At 41.1% G+C, this 21,904-nt stretch overlaps 1 protein-coding gene across 1 annotated transcript in view; it reads right to left on the reverse strand.

The window, feature by feature from the left end:
* Window positions 1–1,254: 1,254 nt before the first annotated feature.
* Window positions 1,255–21,904, reverse strand: part of LOC120575154 (speckle type BTB/POZ protein) — a 59,339-nt gene continuing 38,689 nt past the window's right edge. Inside the window, 6 exon segments of the mRNA XM_039825804.1 lie at window positions 1,255–2,919; window positions 5,375–5,520; window positions 7,602–7,721; window positions 11,571–11,626; window positions 20,761–20,861; window positions 20,863–20,927. Coding sequence (XP_039681738.1) covers window positions 2,637–2,919; window positions 5,375–5,520; window positions 7,602–7,721; window positions 11,571–11,626; window positions 20,761–20,861; window positions 20,863–20,927 — 771 coding nt within the window. The 3' untranslated portion in view covers window positions 1,255–2,636.

The raw sequence follows: 21,904 nt of genomic DNA on the forward strand, positions 1-21,904 counted from the left end.
AGACTAGAAAAGCACTATAGTCCAGTCCATTTACACACACACACGGTGTGGATAAAATACACAAATTTAAGATAGATTATATAGTCCTATAAATTACTTTGAGTGCATGTTTAGGTAATATTGAGCAAATCACTGGTAATGTGAGGAGTTCATTAAAATACTCAAATATGCTCAGACACGTGTGTCAATTTACTTAACTGTAAACTTAAACTGCAACGTTAAAGACCGGGAAAACACAAATGTAACCTATTACAATATTTGATAACCACAACCCTCATTTTCATATATTGCTCAGCTCTACTTCCCAGTAATTGTTCAGTATATCTGATGGCATTTGCAATAAAGAAGTCTGCTAATATGTAAAGCTGGGCTGCCTGAAACAGTTTTTTTTTCTTCTATATTGTTTAACAGTTGATAACATTCTTCATTGAATTAATTGCAACATGAATCCTAATGTCCCAGGTTCAGGTCTGTTCTCATCTCTCTCTCTCTTGCTCTCTCTCTTTCTCTCTCTCTCTCTCTCCCTCCTCATTTCCTCTCACTACTGTTCAATCTAGAATAAAGTCATAAAATGCTTACAAAATTGATTTTCTTCACATTGAGCTGTCATGCACACCTCTATCACCATATCTTCAAAATATGATGCCGCTCAGCAGATATAAATGATGCAATTGAATCATCAGTCTGACTAATATGTGGTCTGTCATGAAGGTACAGTCTGCTGTGTGTTTCACAAATAATGGCCTTCCCTCTGTTTGATGAGCACCAGATATCCCCAAAGATCGCTGGCCAGGGCTGACTGTTTGATGAGAAGCGATTTGCAGGACTTAGGGATGAGCTTCCTTGAAGCCCGCTGGGCATCGACTTTGGTCAACACAAAGAAATCCCTGTTAAGATACTGTCCAAGAGATAGGTCCAGCTCTCTCTGAAGTATTTACAACCTAACTGCTATCCAAGCAAGGCCACAGAGAACAAGTCAAACGGGCCGGTGACCATGTGAGTAAGGGCCGAGTCTACAAACGAAACAGCTGGATATGAGCCCTTGTGATCAGACGAGGTGAGCAGCATGTGCACTGGGGATTGAACTTTGATCACGACAGGATCAAGCTTGAAACTAAAATGTGTTACTCTCACATACTGATCACGCAGCAAGTTGAAAGACGCTTTGCACTAATGAGTCAGTAACTAGTAGATGTGTCTAAACTGCATAATGAGAAATAATGAAGATATGAAGGACGAAAAAGACATGCCGGACAAATTTAAAAAACATCAGTATTTAATAGGTTCAGTCAAATGATGTTCTGTGGTAAAAGGTGAGTAAAAAAGTTTTTTTCATGATCGGTTTCTTTGATATAAAGTGTGCCAGACACTGTGCATTTGTATTCCTCTTTTACATTGTGCGAACTCACTGGTTGCTCACACTGAATGTAAGAATGGAACCCAATTTTTAATTCAAAGTTCATTCAAATAACATGTCTGCGTCCTCAAAAAGAGAGAAAGGCAGTGTTTGTTCAAAATGATTACCATGAAAGGAAAGTAAGAAGAAAAAAAAGAAAAATATAGAGCCGCAGATGGCTGGAAAATGCAGACAATATGTTTTGTGTATTATGCAGCAAGGTTGAATTTTATATCACAGCTCAGTCAAGACTAGTTTTCATGTCATTTCTCTAATAATATTAAAATCAGTAGACTTTATAATGGATATTTTAACAGTAGCCATGTAGGAAACTGCTCAAACTGCAATACAGCCGACCAACCGTTCTGACATGCCAAAAATCCAACCAATCGCTGATCGTTCAGGCAATTAATCTGGCATCATGACCCCCCTGAAACTGCACCTCAAATGACAACCGATCTGGCAAATTTGGCCCAATTCTAAAATAACTCAAGGCCCATCAGTCCGCACGGTGTCTGCCCCGCTTAAAGAGAAACTTTGCCAATTTTAATCCAGCTCTGTGTCATGGCAGTGTGGGTAGTGCGTGCTGATGAACAGTGTGTGGCTTCTCTCCGTGATCCGGCGCATCTCGGCAGACTCCGCTGCTCTGCTCAGCTGGGAGCTCTGTGCACTATGGCCACGGAGGGAAGCCACACACCGTTCATCTGCACACACTGCCCACACTGCCATGACACAGAGCTGGATTAAAATCAGCAAAATATCTCTTTAAGGCACAGGCTTAATAGTGAACATTAAAATGTGTTCAGATTTGTTTTCTTTCATTCAAACCGAGAATTGTTTGTGCTCTAGAAAAACAATTATTTGTACAAACACTGTTTAAATCATCAACACTGGGAACAATACTCTTTTACATTCTGGTTGGTTGATGCTATTCACTTTACAAGCACAGTTTGGGCTTCAACACTTGAGACACTGCACAAGACAATATGCCACATTATTGTATTCACAGGGCCTTGGCATTGACTTTTCCTTCCGAGGATCAGTTCTAGCATTCCAATATTGCAGACAAAGGATATATAGTACAAGCGAGGCTTTGAGCTTTCAATCCATAAATATCCAGGTTTAGAAGTTATAGAATTCACCCCCCACCACCTTGCAGAGATGTGTAGTACCTCCTCTCTGTGGCTTTAGTCCTGTAATTCTCTGGTCGGCCCAGCTGAGAAGCTCCTCCTAGCCATATCTAGCCAAGGCCTGGGTTGCAGTCTTGGACGTCTGTGAGTGCTGTAGGAGAGAGAGGAGGACTGCGAGGGAGGAGCAACGAGGTTGCCGGTACAAGTTGACACAGCAGGGTTTGGACAGGAAAGTCTCTCTGGACCACCAGGACTGTTTGAGCCGTTTTCTTGGGGGGACCCAGGAAGCGGCACTGAGCCGAGGCCAGGGAGTGATATGTCTCTGCTACCAGGTGTGGGTGAGAGATCACCATGGACTTCCAGCTCAATGTCTCCATCACATCAGCTGCGTGACTAAGAGAAGAAGAGGGCAAAGAGAGACGATACAAAGTAGAGGAAAGTGCTGAAAATGTTTAAGGAAAGCAACTAAATGGATAAGTGCACAAATAAACTAGTTTCTCAAGAGCTTGGGATTCTATGACTCCATCTGTGTGGAGTGCAACGCTGAGACATTAAGGATTTGTCATACCAGCTGGCAGAGCTGTTATTTACTTTATATTTTTAAATATTTAACCCAAAGGTTATTTTGAGAGAAATAACATCACACAAATAAAATGCACTGATCATAAATATGCAGGCATGTGATGAGAAAGTCTGTTGAGTCATATCATATTCTTTAGAGCACTGGTTCCACACATTTTTGCCTTGTGACCTTTCGTAACCAATGTCTACTTGCAACCCCTCTTCACATATTACATACAATAATGTTCCCTTCACACATTCTTTCATTTCAATAGTTTTTAGAGTCCGGAGGAGGTAGAGCTTTACAACATTTTACACCACTTGAGAAAAAAAACTGTGAGAAAAGTGGGAAAGAAATAAAATCATTTTGCGTATATTGTTTATTACTTCACAGATGGGGGACTCCAACTCCAGGTAGGGTAACAATCTTACTAGTAACTGTTCAATATATAATATATATATTCAAATTTATTTCATGTATTGTTTACCTACATAAATGGTCACATGATATGGTCCAATGGTAAAAAGAAATTTGTACTTAAGTACTGTACTTGAGTACAGGGAAATATTGAATTTTTTTGCAAAACTTTTTTTGTTTGTTATGTTTAAATATTACTTTTCAAGACATTTTGAACTCTTTGGATTCCCTGAGGGGGGACATCATCATGCGCACATTTAGAGCTTCAGGGATAATTACCAGCTGACCCTGTGGCGGTCTTCAACCTCCTGATACCCTCAGGGTGCTGGTCTGCACTATCACGCACACCGCTGTGTGGCCTTTAATGACATTTTTCCTGTTTTGTTGTGTGTAAATACACAACAGCATGCGCGAGTGTTCACATGTTTGTGTTTTGGCATGGCTACTCTTGGCACTTTGGTGTGTCTGTGTGTGTATGTGTGTGTGTGTGTGTTGACCCTATCCTGAACCCCTGCTTGCAGTAATGGCCAGTGTGAGGCAACAGGGCAGCGAGGGGCACAAAGAGAGCAGTCACAGCAGGAGAGGAAGGCGGAAAGAATGGGCCAAGGGAGGAGCGAGTAAGACAGCAGCAACAACAACAACTATAACAACATAAATACATGAAAAAAAACAGGGAGGTGCTGGACCGAAGGAGGGAGAAAAGCAGTGATTCAGTCAGTGGTAATCATAAAACAAACCACCACTACTATCAACAAAAAACTACTTTCAGAAAAGCTTTATTTTTTTCTGCCTTAAAAAAACAATTTACTTTATATTGTGTTGTATATAAGTTTACACTTCTAGTAATTTCTTTTGGACTAAAGATTCATGTTAGACTAAAGAAAAGTGGGTAAATTCTTTTCTATAAACTAAGTGGATAAGAGTGTCTGAGTGGCTTTATTCTCCACAACATCCCTGGGGAGAGTGAATCAATGAGAGAGGTGGGATGACGACGACTTCTATTGTCTCAACTAAATGACTGTAAGCGGCTTGTAAAGGCTGGTCTGGAAAGAGGTTGAGGTGCTGCTAGGGGGAGGATTATTGTTCCTTTGCGTCGTCTGTTTTCTATATTCGTCCTCTAAATTGATTTTTGTTTTGTTGCTGTCCATTGTGTCCGCAGGAGGAGGGTTGATAACGCTTTGCTGGCCAGGAGTCCCCTGTGGCCAATTTCCCCACCACCACAACATCGCTGTGGCAAATTAAACTGTCATAACGCCCATAACCACAATTAATGACTGGGATTAGGAGCAGAAATCTGCATTACATTAACACCTTTAGGCATACGTGAGCTCTTAAGCACGGAACTGGAGGGGGAGAAAAAGGGGGAAGAAAGGGAGGGAGACAGAGCCCATGCCAGGAGATGGAGTAAAGCTGTATAGAGAGGACAGAGGAATAAACAAAGGGATGGAAAACATGTCTGGCTCAGAGATAGAGAATTTGGAAAACAGAGGGAAGGTGATGAATTTAGCTTTTTGTTTCAACTGTGCATTCAAATACTGGATCAATCACCTCTCCGTGGACATAAATAGCAGTCATTGATGCTAATAGGCCCCATCTTACCTAAACATGCTGCCTGCAACATGGTTAACATCAGCAGCTGAGCTTTATTGCTAAATGGCCTGATATGATACGGCAGCAAAATGGTCCAATCTGGGGATTAAATTAAATTTCCTCGGGAGACAAAAATTGCTCCCACTGAAAATGAATGACTTCCTCTGACGAAAAGCTAAGTGTATGAGTGTGTGTGTATGTGTGGAACAAAATGTTTGCATACGTGTGGTGCAAGTAGTTCTGGAGATGAATAATCTCAGTGCAGGCGTGTCAACTCACTAGTTGATGAAGTCCACGGCCTGCGTCTCGAGCTGATCGGCACTGTGCAAGTCGGCGAGGATGAGGATCTCTGTGACGTTCTCCACACTCCGACTGGCGCACAGACCATCCTCGCACATCACCTTCAGCCTCTCCAGAGCATACTGCCAATGACAGGGAGAGCAAGCGAGAGAGAGAGGAGAAACAGCAGGTAAACTAAATTACTTAAACAGCGCTGCCACAAACAACTGTTGTTGCACTGGGTAATGATACGGAAATACAGAATTACTCCACCACGGCGGCAACAAGACTTAGATTGAATAAGAAAGAATTATGGCGAAGAGAAGGAAAAGCGACAGCTATGCAGACTGAGGGGGAGTGATGGTGGAAAATGGGATCACTTGAGAGGTAAAAATTGTGATTACAAAATTGCTAGGAACAATAATCTTCTCTCATATTTAGAATACGTCATGCTGGTTCAGCAGAGACTACTGGGGGATTTTCAATTTAGTTGGGTATTTATTAACACTAATGATGTAAAGGAGTTCATTTAAATAAACTTCCACTAAATAAGACTTATGCTAGGATGCTTAAGACTAGGGTTGGGTAAGAACCCTGTACTTTTACCGGTCACGTCGGTATTACCGAGTATTGGTTCACGTAAAATCAAACGGTGCCAAATTCCGGTATTGACAGAGAGCAGAGGTCTGACAAACAAACAAACACACACACACACACGCAGAGGTGAGGACAGAGCAAACTACGTCGGCTCGTAGTTTTGTTGAAGTCACCGGGAGTCACGGCAATGCCGATAAAGCGGTTTCAAGTGTGGTTACAGTTTTATAAAACTTCATGCACACACCATTCACTGTGATATGATATTAATGGTGAGCCAAAAGCAGTCGTGGTGCTGTTCTTGACGTTACACTTCCTGTGAGACGAGCAGGCACAACAGTGGTTTCTATGCCCTGGGGACTGGACTGACAGGCTGAGGTTTTAAGGCAAGGCAACTTTATTTCTACAGCACCCTTTAGTAACAAGGCAATTCAAAGTGCTTTACATGAAACATTAAAGAGCAATTAAAAATGGTCATGATGAAAATAAAACATGTTATAATATATTAAAAATATTATAATATACAAATACAAGAATAAAAGTTACAGTGAGTAAGAAATTAATATTACATTTAATAGGTTGTAGCGACAGGTTTGGGAGGAGAGAGGGAGGGGTTTTATTTTTATTTTTGTTTAATTTCTGTCAGTGTAAAATATTGTAAATAAATAACATAATATTAACATAACATAATATTCTAAGTAAATAGGTTTGGGATTATTTTTACAACTGAAATATTTTTTTGTAATTACAGAGGGAAAGTACCAAAAAAAGAACCGTTGGGTACCGGGAACCGAATTTCAGGTACCGGTATCGGTACTGGTATTGGTTCAGATGCGAAAGGTACCAAACCCTACTTAAGACACGTCTCACATCTAGTAAGCAAAACAAAAGTCTTTTCTTGGCCACCAAACTTGAAATATTGGTGAAAGAGAAAGCACAAACTTGAAAGTGCAATTTGGCACTCTTTATTTAAGCATGAAGGCTGTAAGTGAGGTAAGGACACATCAATAATTCTCTCTTGAGACAAGCTGACAACATTCAAATCAGAGACTGGTTTTAAAAAAAGCCTTTTTAAAAATTGTTGTTCTTGAATCTTTTAAACTCTTTTGAGTATTTCTGTAAACATTTCAACTACTCTAAGAGTCTACAGCCATGCCAGAGTTCTGTGGGACTGAACGAGCTAAATGCTAATGCAAGCATGCTCACAATAACGATGCTAACATGCTAGCAGGTATAATGTTTACAATGTTCACAATCTTAGTTTAGCGTGTCAAAGTTTGCTAACTATTACAAAACACAAAAGTGAGGCTGATGGAAGTTTTACAGTTACGTTTTGGTAAATAAAATGTTTGTTCAAATGCTGGCACTTCAAAAAAATCAGGGTATAACCAAAATTATTACTATTAATCCTGTTGGGGACATGAATAATGTGGAGACCAGAGTTCATGGTAATTCATCCAAACATTTCACACACAAAAAAAAGTTCTTGCGAAACCATGAATATTTGTACAAAATTGTGTGCCAACCAGTAGATGCTGAGATATTTAAAAAAAAAAACATTCATGTTTATTCATGTCTGCACAAATCTCTCTCTCTCTCTCTCTCTCTTTTTTTTTTTTTTTTTTCTCTCTTCGTCAGCTGCAGCCAGCAGGTCATCAGCCATCTTGTCCAGGTTGGGGGCCTTGCCTGTGTAGATGAAGCACGTCGTCTCTTTGAAGACATCTGGCTCCACGTCATTTATCTCCACACGGTTCTGAACGGGAGGAGAGGACAGGAGAGGAGAATACACACAGGATTTAACAGAATAAAAGGCAAGAGTAAAAAAAAAGGACATATGCTTTGAGAATCCTTCAAAACTATGCTCAGCAGTAGTGTTTTTCATTTCATGTGAATATCCCCCAAACCTACCTGAATTAAACTCACTCACCTTGTTTAGCACACACACAGGGACAGTCAGCCATGCACTACAGACAATACAGAACAAGTTCTAAGTGTCAAATAAGAAAGAAAAAAAACTCCAGACTCCTTCCTTCTGAAGAGTCTGAACACGTTTCAGTAAAACTACATTCTAGCACATTTATTTAATTCTTTTCAGCTGATTCCTGGAAATTAATCCTGAACATTCATTTCCTTGACAGTGCCTGCAGCCAGCAAAGTAGGCTTTATCACTCGCTGGCACAGTGACGGTAACCTGAACCTTTCCCTCCGCACTGAGAGGCAGAACAAAGCAGTAAACCAATTATAACAATGCTTTATCGTCACAACGGTGACTGGAGGCGTTTTAGCAGGGTCAGGCTGGGTATACCAACAGCTCAGTGCGTTTGTGTCAACTCTGACCACTCAACAGCAACATAAACACACTGAGAAATAATGGAGGGAGTCGGGTTGAGTTTACAGCACGGATTGTGCTATAGTGCCCTTTTACAGGAATACAGATAACACACATGCGATTTTGGGGTACCAAATATATTAAGCACAACTGTTACATACCACCACCCGCCCCATAGGTTTGGTTCTACAACAGACTAACAGTAAGAATACTGAGTTAAAAATGTACAAGAAATATTCACCACAGTTTGGAGGGCCAGAGGGGGGTCCAGGCTTTTCAACTGGTTTGCCCCCTGAAGTCGGATTTCCTCACCGACCCCGACATCACAATCCAACATGGCTGCTCAGTAGTGAAAGCTGTATTAATATACTGTTTATTAGCACTTCTGTCTTATTTGTGTCTCATCAAATCAGTCGTACACACAGTACTGTTCATTTTCTATCTGTGGACATGTTGCTATGGTGTTTGTACGCGCAAAATCCTGCATAATGCGTTGTTATCAACTGGTATTGCTAACAATGGCTAATCCTGCTAGTTAGAGTCCCCCTACAAAACAACAATAACGTCTAACTAAAATATTCTAACAACTCCTCTCGTCTACTTGCTACATAATGCACATCAAACCTACATGTACATATTGTTTCTAAAATTAGCATCAGAACCTTGCTTAAAAATAACAACAGCCTGCATGGTCTTTCTTACTTCTATTGTTTGTACGCAATCCAGCAATAAAGAGGAGGTTTGACATCCAGAACATGAAAACTTGACTAAATTCATTCTGCTCATTTTTGACAGCAAAGTGTGTTGTAGTGTTAATGGGGGAAAAAATTGGCATAATAGCACCACATTGGAAGTCACATGAGAAAAACTAACAGCTAACAGGGCTTCCTTCAGTATTGCGAGCTTTCAACAGTGTCTCATAAATAAATGACGCTCCTGTAGTTACAGTGTCTAAAGCTCCCCTCTACTCACAGAGCAGCCCTCTATTAGAGTGTTTCTTTATGAGCTCATTTGTCTTTCCTATATAGAGTGCTGCAGAGGAGTGTTAACCCATCTATCTGTTTTCTCTGAATCGTATGGGGACATGGCCCACCATTTCTCCATCTTTCTGATGAAGACGCCCACTTAAACAGCAATTAAGATGCATTTCCTGGCTCTGTGCTTTATAATTTCCCCATTCGGGCCGTGCAGGCATCAATATTCCGCTGACATAACGGGTAAATCACCAAGGCTCAATCTCACCACCTCCTACCAGATGAACACAACCAACTGTGGCACGAGAGCACACACACACACACACACACACACACACACACACACACACACACACACACACACACACACACACACACACACACACACACGGAAACATGCACACATTCAAACACAAATATCACAGAGGACACATAACAAATGCAAAGATGCACACGCTGCATGCCGTGTTGAAAGACTTACATGTACAATAAACCACCAACATACTGTACATATATGAAAATAAATAAACTTCTATTTAACATCCATAATATCAGTTGCATTCAGGGCCACTAAACATTAACTTAACACAGTACATTAAGAGTGCTTCATTTGAGTTATTAAGAAAACATTGCCATGCTGCAGTACTTGACATTAAGGTTACAACCTGAAATCAGCATATATTTATAAATGAACTGTGGGCATTTATTGAAGGTGTTTCTCCTCACATTCAGTCTGAACACACCATAAAAATAACAAGGAACTCAATCCGGTTACACAAAGCACACACAATGGATGAAATGGTTTGCATATTGTTCTCTTACCATCTAAACATGAAGTGAAAATCAACTACCAAATGGAGACAAAATAACTTGTGGTTGCTTTCACTTCAATTGAAGTTTGTACATTTGAATTATAAATTTAATTTCAAGCCACTATGTGTATACTAGAGCCCAACTAATAGTCACCCAGGCCGATATTATCAGCCAAAGAATGTTATACGCAACTTCAGTGTCAGTGCCATTACATAGTTTGTCCACCAGAGAGCACTGACAGGTTTATTTCCAAACTGTAAAATGTCTTGCTCAGTAGGCTACATATCGTGGTCATAAGCGATACTTATTTTTTAACTCTTACATATTAATATTTAACCTGACACGCCAGGTTTGGTGCCACAACCAGAAGAACACAGAAGCTGTGATTGGAAACCGTTTGGGAAGGGGCAGGCAGGCAAAATACCTGGCAGGTGGTTGGATGAACTATCTGTCTATTATGTTGTTTTGATTTAGGTTGTCGTTTTGAACGAACAGTTGCGGCCGTCATACACACCCAAACCACGCCCGTAGCTGCCGGTAGATCCTCATCGGACACTGATTGGTTTGGTTCGCTGCTGTTCGGACACAAACGCATTACTTCAAACCTGATGAGACAGGGTTTTGTGTGATATGTGATCCCGTGATTCTCTCGTGATATTGCACACAAGGTAAATTAATATTGGTATCAGCCTTAAGTATGCAGTATTTTGCAGCCCTAATTTCCTCTGCCAATGTTTCCTATCCGGTTTGTTTGTTTGTTTGTCAGCAGTATTGCGCAAAAACTACAAAACTATTCTTCACTTTTGTTAACATTGCGAGATGGCAGGTCTGCGCTCTCCGAGTGCCCTTCTAGTGAATATTAAAATGTCCATTTATGCAAAAAAACTACCATGGCAGATCACCTATTCCTCCTATCACAATTCCATCCTAGAAATAGTGACATGATTGTGCTGAAGGCAACACAGACTGCTGTTTTACCGGTATTGTCTCATTGTGTCTACAACCAACACCTTGTCCCATTAGAATCATTTCAAAGACACTATAATCACAAAAGAAATCTGCACATAGTAGGGGTGTTAAAATTAATCATTTTTACGATGCATCGCGATGCGGACGATTCTGCATTGATGCAGTGACAGACCATAATCGATTATTAATAGCCTACTGGAATTCAGGAAGTTCATATACGTATATCTGACTGCTTGAATTTGTTGATGAAAATCTTGTGCAGTATTATATAATAATGATAGGTGACGCATCGCTATGCATCGGGATATCGAATCGAAGGTGGATAATCGTAATCGAATCGAATTGTGAGACCAGTGAAGATTCACAGTCCTAACACGTAGTGGCTTTAAAAACACCAGATAATAGAGTTATAGTCAACAAGACATGAAGGAACACGTGCAGACACACTTGGATGTTTTGAGAAGAGAACACTTCCTGACGCAACAGAGAGAAAGATAAGGACAAGTGCTCGACTCACCTTCTTACTCTCTTCCATCTCATGCTCAAACATGGCACTGAACACCGGCGAGCGAGCTGAGACAGACAGAAAAACAAAAGACAGACAGAGAGAGATAGATAGAGAGAGAGAGAGAGAGAGAGAGAGAGAGGTTTGTTATTGTGTGTAATGTTGATGCACGGTGAGCTCTCTGATATCCGTTAACAGCCTGCCTGCCACAGGGCCAGAGGAGAGCGAGGGGGATGATTGACAGCAGCGACAGCAGTAGAAGCATCATGTGGAAAAAGACGACTGCAACTCCGCCCTGCTGACAGACTCACGACGACCTCCAAGGCGTGGTTAGTCAGACTTTAACACTGATCCACTGACTTGACTGGAGCTTGTTTGATACATTATGCTTTAATTAAGGTCTGTCTTCCTGTTTTGATTACATGGGTGCCTGCTGCCACTCAACATTCTATCATGTTAGCATAGAGGACTGCTGAGGCTTATTTAATAAAAAAAAATACAAACATTTTTCAAAAGAGGCAGATATGTTTGAAGTGGTTTTTACCCAGCCTTTATGTCCCTGCAAATCCAAAATTTGTTCGGTCACATTCTGCAAGAGGACACTGTTCACCACAGTCTACAAATCCTCTTGAGGCAAGGACAGTTCACTCTATGCCTCCGTTTACAGAAAATATGCAGTAAAGTGGAGACAAAATGCAAAAGAGCGGCTGATTATGTGCCAAAGTCCCTTAAAGAAATAGAAAGCAGTTAAAAAGAGTGTTTGCAATGCAAATGGTATTTTAATAATCAGATTTTTACCCACATTTTATTATAGTGATTCTATTAAATCAGATATTGCAACACTTTTTTACCACAAATAAATTCACAGTTTAAATAACCAGACCTAGTGACCCCAAAGTACTGGAGCTATTGATAAAAAAAGGACACATGGGTGATTAAGCGTTAAGCATTGTTATCACTTAACAGGTGAGGTGACCAATAACTTGCTGCCAGTGTCCAGACACAAGCACAGCTAGAGGAGTGATATGTTAAATCTTCATCACAGACCGTCATGCTAACTGTCTGATCTTCAAATGACGTATATCAGTCCCACTTCTGTTACTCGAAATCAACTGCTCTATGATAATCCTGCATGCTTAAAATAATCACCATATCTTGTCTGTGTAGTTCTGCTTAAGGCAATGACACAGTGTATTTTCTCTCTTATCATTGTGGCCGTGACAGCAGTTAGTTTCGGCACAAGCTGAGGATGAACCTCACCGATGGAGTCAGCTGAGAGAGAAAGTGTCTCTACAAAAGGTTAGACCTTTAACCTTTTACTAAAAATCGCATATATCAACCAGTGTCGTCCTCTTCTGATACGGTTGACTTTGTTTGATTATGTGCTCATTGGCTAACACTTTACATTACTGTTCACTAATGAATGCTTAATTAACTAGTGATTAAATTTTAACAAATGTTTCAACAGATTATTAAGTATGTGTCAAAGTCAGTGATATGCTATTAATTTAAGTACGTAATAATGAGTTATCAACCTCAAAGCTAGCTACCCATTTAATTACTCAATTGGAAACGTGGTGTCATCCATCAACCCTGCACACGCCACAAAACAAGTGGAATACTGATATCAGTAAAACGTGGGCCAATAAGTGATTGAATAAGTTAACAATGGGACATAGTGGTTATAAGAGCAGCAGCACCTGCTGCTTCAATAGTAACTTAAATGATCAACTAAATAAATAACATCAGATATGCTGTGGCTCAGGGTCAGAATCACTTCCAACGTCAGAAACAAAACCTTTCATCTTAAGGAGCAAAAGAAACAGTGTTAGCTATCTTATGATTAGATTATAGATAAGACAGGACGGGCATCCAAATCATTTTTCAGTCAGTGTCAGAGGAAGCAGTCTAATATTTGGTTTAACCACACATCAGTGGCAAGATTAAAATGTAGAAGCTCAAAAGTTTAATGGACGCTTAACTAACTGTTCAACTGTCAGGGTTGTTTAAGGCATCAGTGAAGTAGACATATAAAAACAAACTTTTTTTATACTTCTGCTTTCTCTGAATAGGTAGGTGACCAGACAACTTATGGTTAAAGACAGTTGATTTAAAAAATAAATTAAATTTTTTTTTTTTTAAACTTGATGATCTTGCTGTCAGAAAATATAAATCTACATGACAAATAACAAAACAGAGGGAGTTTGTCTGTCTGTGAAGTGTCTCAGTCATTCAGGTCACAAGACAGCTTGACGTGTCAAGTCGAAGACACGTCTTTGAAGTTACCTACAATTACTGTACACAGCATGCCAATACATTTGCAAGACAGTCATAGGTCAGTTAGAGCCAGGGACATGATGATCCTTTTGTCACATATCGGGTAATCTCTATAAACAGATATCTACATATAAATACAGAGGGCTAGATTTATCCAGCCGTTTGCGCCTGTTTCCAGGCACTAATTGGTCGCAAAGACAGACGTAACCGATGCGGGCTATTTACAAACAGGGCGCACTTGGGTAAAATCGCAGATTGTCTGCCACATGAGCGAGAAGAGACAAGTTGTGCTTTCAATATGCGTTCGTGGGAGGGTCGTGGGGAAAGTGGGAGTTCCACCCAAAAAGGTGGGAGGATAAGCGCAAAGTGCACCTAATTATATATTCCGTGGTATTTACAAAGACTGTCAGTAAGAGCGTGCCTCTATTCTGCGGGGGAAATTCTCCGCCTCTTAAAAGCAGGTCTAAACCAGCCGCAATCAAGTTTCCTCGTAGACCTTTATGCCGCTGGTGAAATGGCAACAGTAATTTGAGCAAGACGAAGACATAGGCGAGGCTGAAAATATTTTTAACACAAGAATCACACTTTGTCAGTGAACACAACATAATTTAGCATTACAGATCAAGCAGCCATGCAATATTAGAGTTACTGGAAGAAATCAAAGATGAAATTGAATCTCCCACTCAGCGTTCACATCCCATTCCAGCAGTTGTTAAACTCCTCGCTACATTACAAATATTGGCATCAGGATCATTTCAAACAGTCATAGCATCAGCAGTGGGAATATCGCAGTCTGCACTCAGCCGTATCACAGCACAAGTACCGCTTTGCTACAGCGCAATTTACGGTATAGTGGGCGGAGAAAGACGCTGATTGCTTGATGGGTGTCAGGGTTGATAAATACTACGCAAAATGTGGATGCATAGCGTGCGCTATTACCGAACTTGCATAAACAGACGCAGCGCAAACTGCGCTAGTGTTAGTAAATTAGGCCCAGAGTGTTCCGGTTCTCTTACCGTTCGAGTAGAATTGACCAATCCCGTTTGAGCAGGCTTTGGTTGCAGGCAGGTAAACAGTCCGTGTGGAGAGGAAAAGAGGCAAAACGCATAACGCATTGGCTGAAATTCAATTTTTTTTTAATTATCTGCATTCATATGCAGATATGCGTTTATAGAGATTAGCTGAAATGTCGTCTGAACCTAAAACACCTACAAAAAGTATCAACCCGGACTGTAAACAATGACCGGCACATGGAAGAGGAAGTCTTGGACTGGATATCTGCTGGCTACAGCGGAACCCCAGAATAATTGGCCGTTGCCCACAGAGGCTAAATTGTCATCAGACCGATAGCCGATGGGTTCTGGGATTTCATATCGGTTAAAGTCACCAACTGATAAAAATTATTTAAAAAAAAGTTAGTTTAGTCATGGATTAATGACTGCATCCAGAAACACTGAAACCCAACTTAGCAGTGAATGGGCAGGTAGGACTATGGGGACAAACCTACAGTAAGTCTGTCTGGTGCAGCTCAATACTGGTGAGCTCATACTGCAGCAACAAAGAGAAGGGGCGGGCGAGAGAAAGAGAGTCATAGAAAGTGAATGGAGGGAGAGGAGAGAGAAAGAGAACAGTAGACAGGAATGGGGAGTAATGGGAACTGAGAGAAGAGAAAGAAATAAAGAAGACTGAAAGGAAGGACAAATAATAGAGGGGTGTCAACACAGAAAAGAAAGAGAGAGAGAGTGAGGAGAGAGGAATGATGAAAGTAGGAGGAAAACGAAGATGGGGGAAAGAGACAAGAGAGAATGAAAAAGGGAAACACGAAAGTGAAAGGGGGAATATTGAGATAAGGTAAGAAAAAAAAGGAAAAAAAAGGGAAGGTAAAAGACATTTAGAGAGAAGCCAGAGTGGTATAAAGATCACATTGCCAATGTGGAGCCAATTTGAGTTGCTCTCCCTCCTTCGTTTGATCCCTCTCTGTCCGTCTCCACGGCGATTAGCGGCCGGGAGAGTTGTCACGGGAACGGCCGAGAGGGGGAATAACGAGGAGGAGGGACGTCATCTGGACCAAGTAGAGCAGAGAGAGAGAGACAGGGGAAGACCCCAAACCACAGCAGCACATAATTAAAATGGCTCCTCACACACACATTTCAACAAATCCAATAATGAACAGCCTCTCCTTCCCTCCACAGAGACACACAGTTCACTAGTTTCCTCAAACCTTTCACTATCTGACACTGTCTATCATTGAAGTGCCAATATCTGCAACAAGGTGTTCACCGTGCAACACCATGTGTGTTTGTGTGAGTCAGCATAACAGGGTGTGGTTAATATGTGGACTCTATAAAGGCCAACAAAGACTAAAGGTGCCACTAGCTGATACTTGTATGGATATTCAATATATTCAAATGTAACCATCACTGTGGCAAACAAAAAATTATTCATTAAAATTAAAAATATGGTGAAGTATCTCCCCCGGAATTGAATTCTCTTCACAGTGGGAAAGCCGTCTGAAGCAGCATTTTGACCGCATCTAAAACTCTCAAATGAAACCCAGGATGACAAACATTAAAGGGGTGATAGAATGATTATATAGGGTATTTTACACTGTTCCTTAAGGTCTCCTAATAGGGTATGTAACATTGGTTGGGCTGAAAATTGCCCGAATGCTATTTTATTAGGCCCTTAACTACCCTGTGAATATGGCTCTATTTGGAACAAGAGCTTTTCTTCCAAATATGGTATGCTCATTAATATTCTGAATGAGCTATGAGGTTTGAGAAAACTACATAGAAACACATGGGAGACTCTCATATTTCAGACACTGCAAAGTTATACATTGTTTATCGGGCTATTCCATTACAAAATTCACTTCTGAAACTTTTTTATACGAGAAATCAACTCTGTAAAACTCAAATATGGGCCGCTTTAAGAAAATGGATGGCTAATTGCAAATTTTGTCCGACTGTGTGTCGGAGTTCAGCGCCGGTGCTGCCTGTGATGCTGCCTCGCCGCCCGGCCTGCCTTCCTTCACAGACCCCGGCCTGCTGTGAGACTGGCAGCCCACAGCACTCCATACCCGCGCAGAGTCACCGTCTCTTGGGCTAATGACAACCAAATGCCCCTGCCCTGACAGAGCTCCAGGGCCTGCAACTCCCCTCTTCCTGCTAGCTAAATGCCCGGTGTATGTGAGTGAGAGCACGGTCAGCGAACTTGTTACGCCAGCAATCTCTTACCACAGGTTTCAGTTAATCTTTTAATGTGTGTAATTATAATGTGTTGAGTTATTTAAACAAACGATTGGGGAAATAAACGGCGCTTGTCCGCGAGTCCCATTGATAGAGCCTGCGGCTGGATGTAGATTTGTAGCTACAAATCACGGATAGTTAGCTTTTCGCGTCGCCATTCCGAGTATATTTACAGTTTGAATTTCGCCCACACGTACACAACACCATCTAACTAAATGTCTTATAAAGTTAACAACAGTGTCCGATTTCAAATTAATGAATATTTGTGAAGAGTAGGGCTTCCGTTAGCTGCAACTGTCCCTTCAATCCTAGCTACCTGTGTAGCTACAAATCACGGATAGTTAGCTTCATTTTTGGTCGTAATTCGAGTATATTTACAGTTTGAATTTCGTCACGCCACGTATACAACATATAGCTAAATGTCTTATAAAGTTAACAACGGTGTCCGATTTCAAGTTAATGAATATTTGTGAATTTCAGAGGAATTCTAAGAGGAGGCTAGCTAGCTCTCATTGATAGAGTTACATCCAGCAGCAGGCTCTATCAATGAGACTCACGGACAAGTGGCGTTTATTTCCCCAATCGTTTGTTTAAATAACTCAACACATTATAATTACACACATTAAAAGATTAACTGAAACCTGTGGTAAGAGATTGCTGGCTTAACAAGCTCGCTGACCGCGCTCTCACTCACATACACCGAAGAGGGGAGTTGCAGGCCCTGGAGCTCTGTCAGGGCAGGGGCATTTGGTTGTCATTAGCCCAAGAGACGGTGACTTTGCGCGGGTATGGAGTGCTGTGGGCTGCCAGTCGTGACGGAGCTCCAAGTACCTCACAGCAGGCCGGGTCTGTGAAGGAAGGCAGGGCGGTGCGGGGAGGCAGCTACACAGGCAGCACCGGGGCACATCCGACAAAATTTGCAATTAGCCATCCATTTTCGTAAAGCGGCCCATATTTGAGCTTTACATAGTTGATTTCTCGCATAAAAAAGTTTCAGAAGTGAATTTTGTAATGGAATAGCAGAGATCTGCGTGACCTAGCTAGATTCAGAAGACTACCTGATCTCAGGTCAGTTGTGTAGCCTATGTAAATGTTGGGGCGTGACCGTTCTCTTAATACACCCATGGGCTGACAAAGGTTCCGGTTTTTGGGAGGTTCACGACAACTTCCAGCTTTGTTGAGATTCGCCCGTTTTCAGCGGCAGTTTCAAAATATGAGATTTTCATAGTAAAGTGGTGTCAATGGGATTTTGAGCTTCTATGTATGTCCTATTTACCCACCGAACTGTCGTTATTCAACTATGTAAGGGTAAAATCGGTTTTGCATTCTATCACCCCTTTAAAGTGATTTTCAGCTGGGTCGAACATTGGGAGAGTTAGCGTAAAGTAGCGTTATCAGCTGAATAGCTTAGCGCAGGGGCTAATGGACCCAGGTTTGTATCTCGTAAATGACCCCACTATGGTGCAAAGGACCCTAGGGTGAAATTACTCCGAACCATCACTTTAACTCCCCCACATATCTTAAAACTAGTTGTTCCGATAGACCGGCCGGTGACCAGAATTGGCCGGTTTATACGTGATTGGCCATGACCGGCGACCGGCAGGTCAGTCTGACATATGCCGATTTCATGCCGGTCAATGCTACAAAATTAACTGACAACATAAGTTATATGAGTTACAGTTCTCAAGGACGCACGCACACACGGACGCCACAGCACAGTCTCTTTTTCCTTTCTCTCAACTTTTCCGCCGTGTGTGGCGCGTACCCGCTCGCGGTGTGAAGCGAGTGTCCGCGCTATTCTCACACATGTAGGGAACCTCGTGAATTAACCTGCAACATGTCAGCTGTTGGGAAATTCTTCAGCGTGTGTGCAGAAGATAACAAGTTTACAATATGCAACACCTGCAAGGAAAAAGTAGGGCGTGGAGGGACAACACCTAAAACCAAAATCACATTTTTTTTGGTTGGATATTGGATGTGAAAAGAAGGAAATGGTTCTAACATTGCACTTTAGAGGTGTGTGAATTTCCCACACCAGGAGTAATTTATATAGTTCTATTTTATAGTGATCCATTATCTGTTCAAAAACGTGTGTATGTTCTGTGCAAAATGTTCTATTAAAGAAAAGATAGAAAATAAATATTTGCGTGTGCTGTAAAGTGGTTAGAAAAAGGAAATCGGAATCGGCCTAGAAAGTTGTAATCGGTGCATCTCTACTTAAAACCGTTTGTCAATTACTTGTTTAGTCAATCAACAGAATTGACACCAAAAGAGAATGAGAACACCAATTTTGATAACCTATTAATTTAGGTCATTTATGAAGCAGTAATGCCAAAGAGTGTGAGTGAGGATTTGCTGCTTTTCTTAGTTTTCTATAGTTGTAATTACAGTGTCTGAGTTTTGGACTGACGAGCAATCTGAGGACTTCACCTTGGACTCTAATTTTGGAAAGTGTGATGAGCCGCTTACTATTTACATACTGTAACCTCCACTCCTGCAACACAAACCTCCTCTCCCCACCACTCAGGACCAAGCACCGTACCTGGGGACAGAGCTTTCACCATCGCAGCCCTCTCTCTCTGGAACTACCTACACATACACATCCGTGACTGTACTGACCTGGACTAATTCAAATCACTTTTTTCAAAACATACCTCTTTAGATTAGCCTTCATCCTCTAATAATATTACATTTCACATGCTGTTATTCACTGGTTTTGTTGTTTCACTTGCTTTCAATGTGCTTAATGTACTGGTTTTATTGTAAAGTGTCTCTGAGTACTTTGAAAAGCGCTATATAAATAAAACTTATTATTATTATTATTTTCTGCAGGGATGTATTATTTTAACGTTATACCGGATCCCAAAATGGCGCCTATTCAGTTCAATGGAGTTGCTTGCCTGGCGCAAGCTTCCGGGTTTACTTCCGTGATATGCAGCCCACTGAATATGCGCAGTAGTGTTTCTCCCGCTGGCCCCACCCACGAGTTTCTGCTCAGACAATAGACTTTACAATAGGGTGACATCAATCGCTTTTCTCAGCTAGAGGGAAGTTTTTCAAATATAAAAAGTCCATGGATTAAAGATTCAGAATAGAAAGAGTCATAATTAACCTTGTTTGCAGTTCAAGGTGTCCTGGCAGCAGTTTTACAGACGTCATTTTTACAATGGTGGCCAATGGGGAAAATCCTTTTTGGGATGCAGGGGAATTTTTTGTTGCAATTACACTAGTGGCACTTCCTGGGGGCCTTGCTCGGAGTTAGGCTTGGGCGATCGCTTATAATTTTAAATAGTCCAATCGTGGTTGCTTGAGATCGCCGATAGGCGATCTGATCGCCAGTCTGACAGGCAAGCTACATTGAACACATAATTGGACATAACATATTATGCGTATGCAGAGCGGCAATGAAACTGGCTACACCGGCTTGGCTGCCCTGCCTCCTGCTTGGCTGACGTGCAGCGGTGAGCGTAATGCATAGGTGACATAGTTGTCATATTCTTCATTACAGCGGCTAATTATATGCTTTACATTTAAACCTACCTGTTCTTTAATTTTCATAGACATCAGAAAATCAGAAGTCGAACAAACTCCAAAATGTTTTTATTACCTGAATGATAATTAAAAGTCTTTATTCATCACCTTTTTCAGATGTGATTAATTAAAAAGGATAGTCTCACCTGCCAGGATGGCTTTGTGCGCCTGGAATTTCTGGCCGGCAACACACAGGGCGCAGTCAGTGAATCTAGAGTTTTCCCACAGATCTCCTAGATCCTCGGCCAGGAACCTTCACCGTGTTCATTGTGTTCTGGCCTGAGATGTTTACAAAGTCCTGTACCACACTCACCTAAAAAACCACAAACAGAGTACATGAGTAAAATGTAACATTGTATGCCTTGATGCATACATACATACATACAGTAGAAGTACTTACACACAGTTTTAATTTTAGGAAAATTAAGTGAACTGCTCCTTTAACACACTCAATGGTTCACGCAGAGGCAAATAAATAGCATGCAATGTTCATAAAAAGAAAGTAAATCAGGTAATCAAACATGCTGTGAATGATTAATGTGGGTTCTCTGCCTCTGTAATCAATACATCAGACACTCAATATAGAGGCTATTCAAAGACAACATATTCCTCCTTCTTTATCCAATCAGATCAGCTCCGCTCTCAAATAAGCCAGAAAATCGGCTTTGAAATAAAATTGTGTATGTGTGTGTGTGCGTGCATGAGTTTTCTGTATGTCTTCCCTGCTGACTTCACCACCTGTTCCAGACAATGTCAACCAGATTCATTTATCTCTCAACAGGGCTCACTGCAAACACACACACACACACACACACACGCACACACACACACACACACACACAACACACACACACACACACACACGCAGGCTCAGCAGCACAACACTCACACATACACACTAATTACTAAGTAATTTCCGACAGCCTGGGTTGACTGACTTGCGGTTTTGTACCTGCTTGCTGTGCCATCTAATCAAATATCAGGTAGTTATACATAGCCCTGCTAAGAATATATTTAGTTATTTAAAATTTGTGATAAAACAGTCTGTTAAATAAAAGCATTATGCTAATTCCTGGTGAAAAAAAAAATTCTAGAGCAGTCCTTGATGGTTAGCATCAGACACGTAATAAAGCGTGCAGAGTTGTACTCAAGGTTCCTGAAGTAATTTAACCAATAACAATGTTATGCAATGGCATGTTGGAGTACTTCTAATGCTAATACTGTATATACTTCTTCTTTGCTCACATGGTCTTTTTTTCTGATTAAAATTCAAACAATGCAAAACATGAT

The sequence above is a fragment of the Perca fluviatilis genome, chromosome 15 (genome assembly GCF_010015445.1).
Source record: "Perca fluviatilis chromosome 15, GENO_Pfluv_1.0, whole genome shotgun sequence".
In the NCBI taxonomy this organism is placed as follows: domain Eukaryota; kingdom Metazoa; phylum Chordata; class Actinopteri; order Perciformes; family Percidae; genus Perca; species Perca fluviatilis.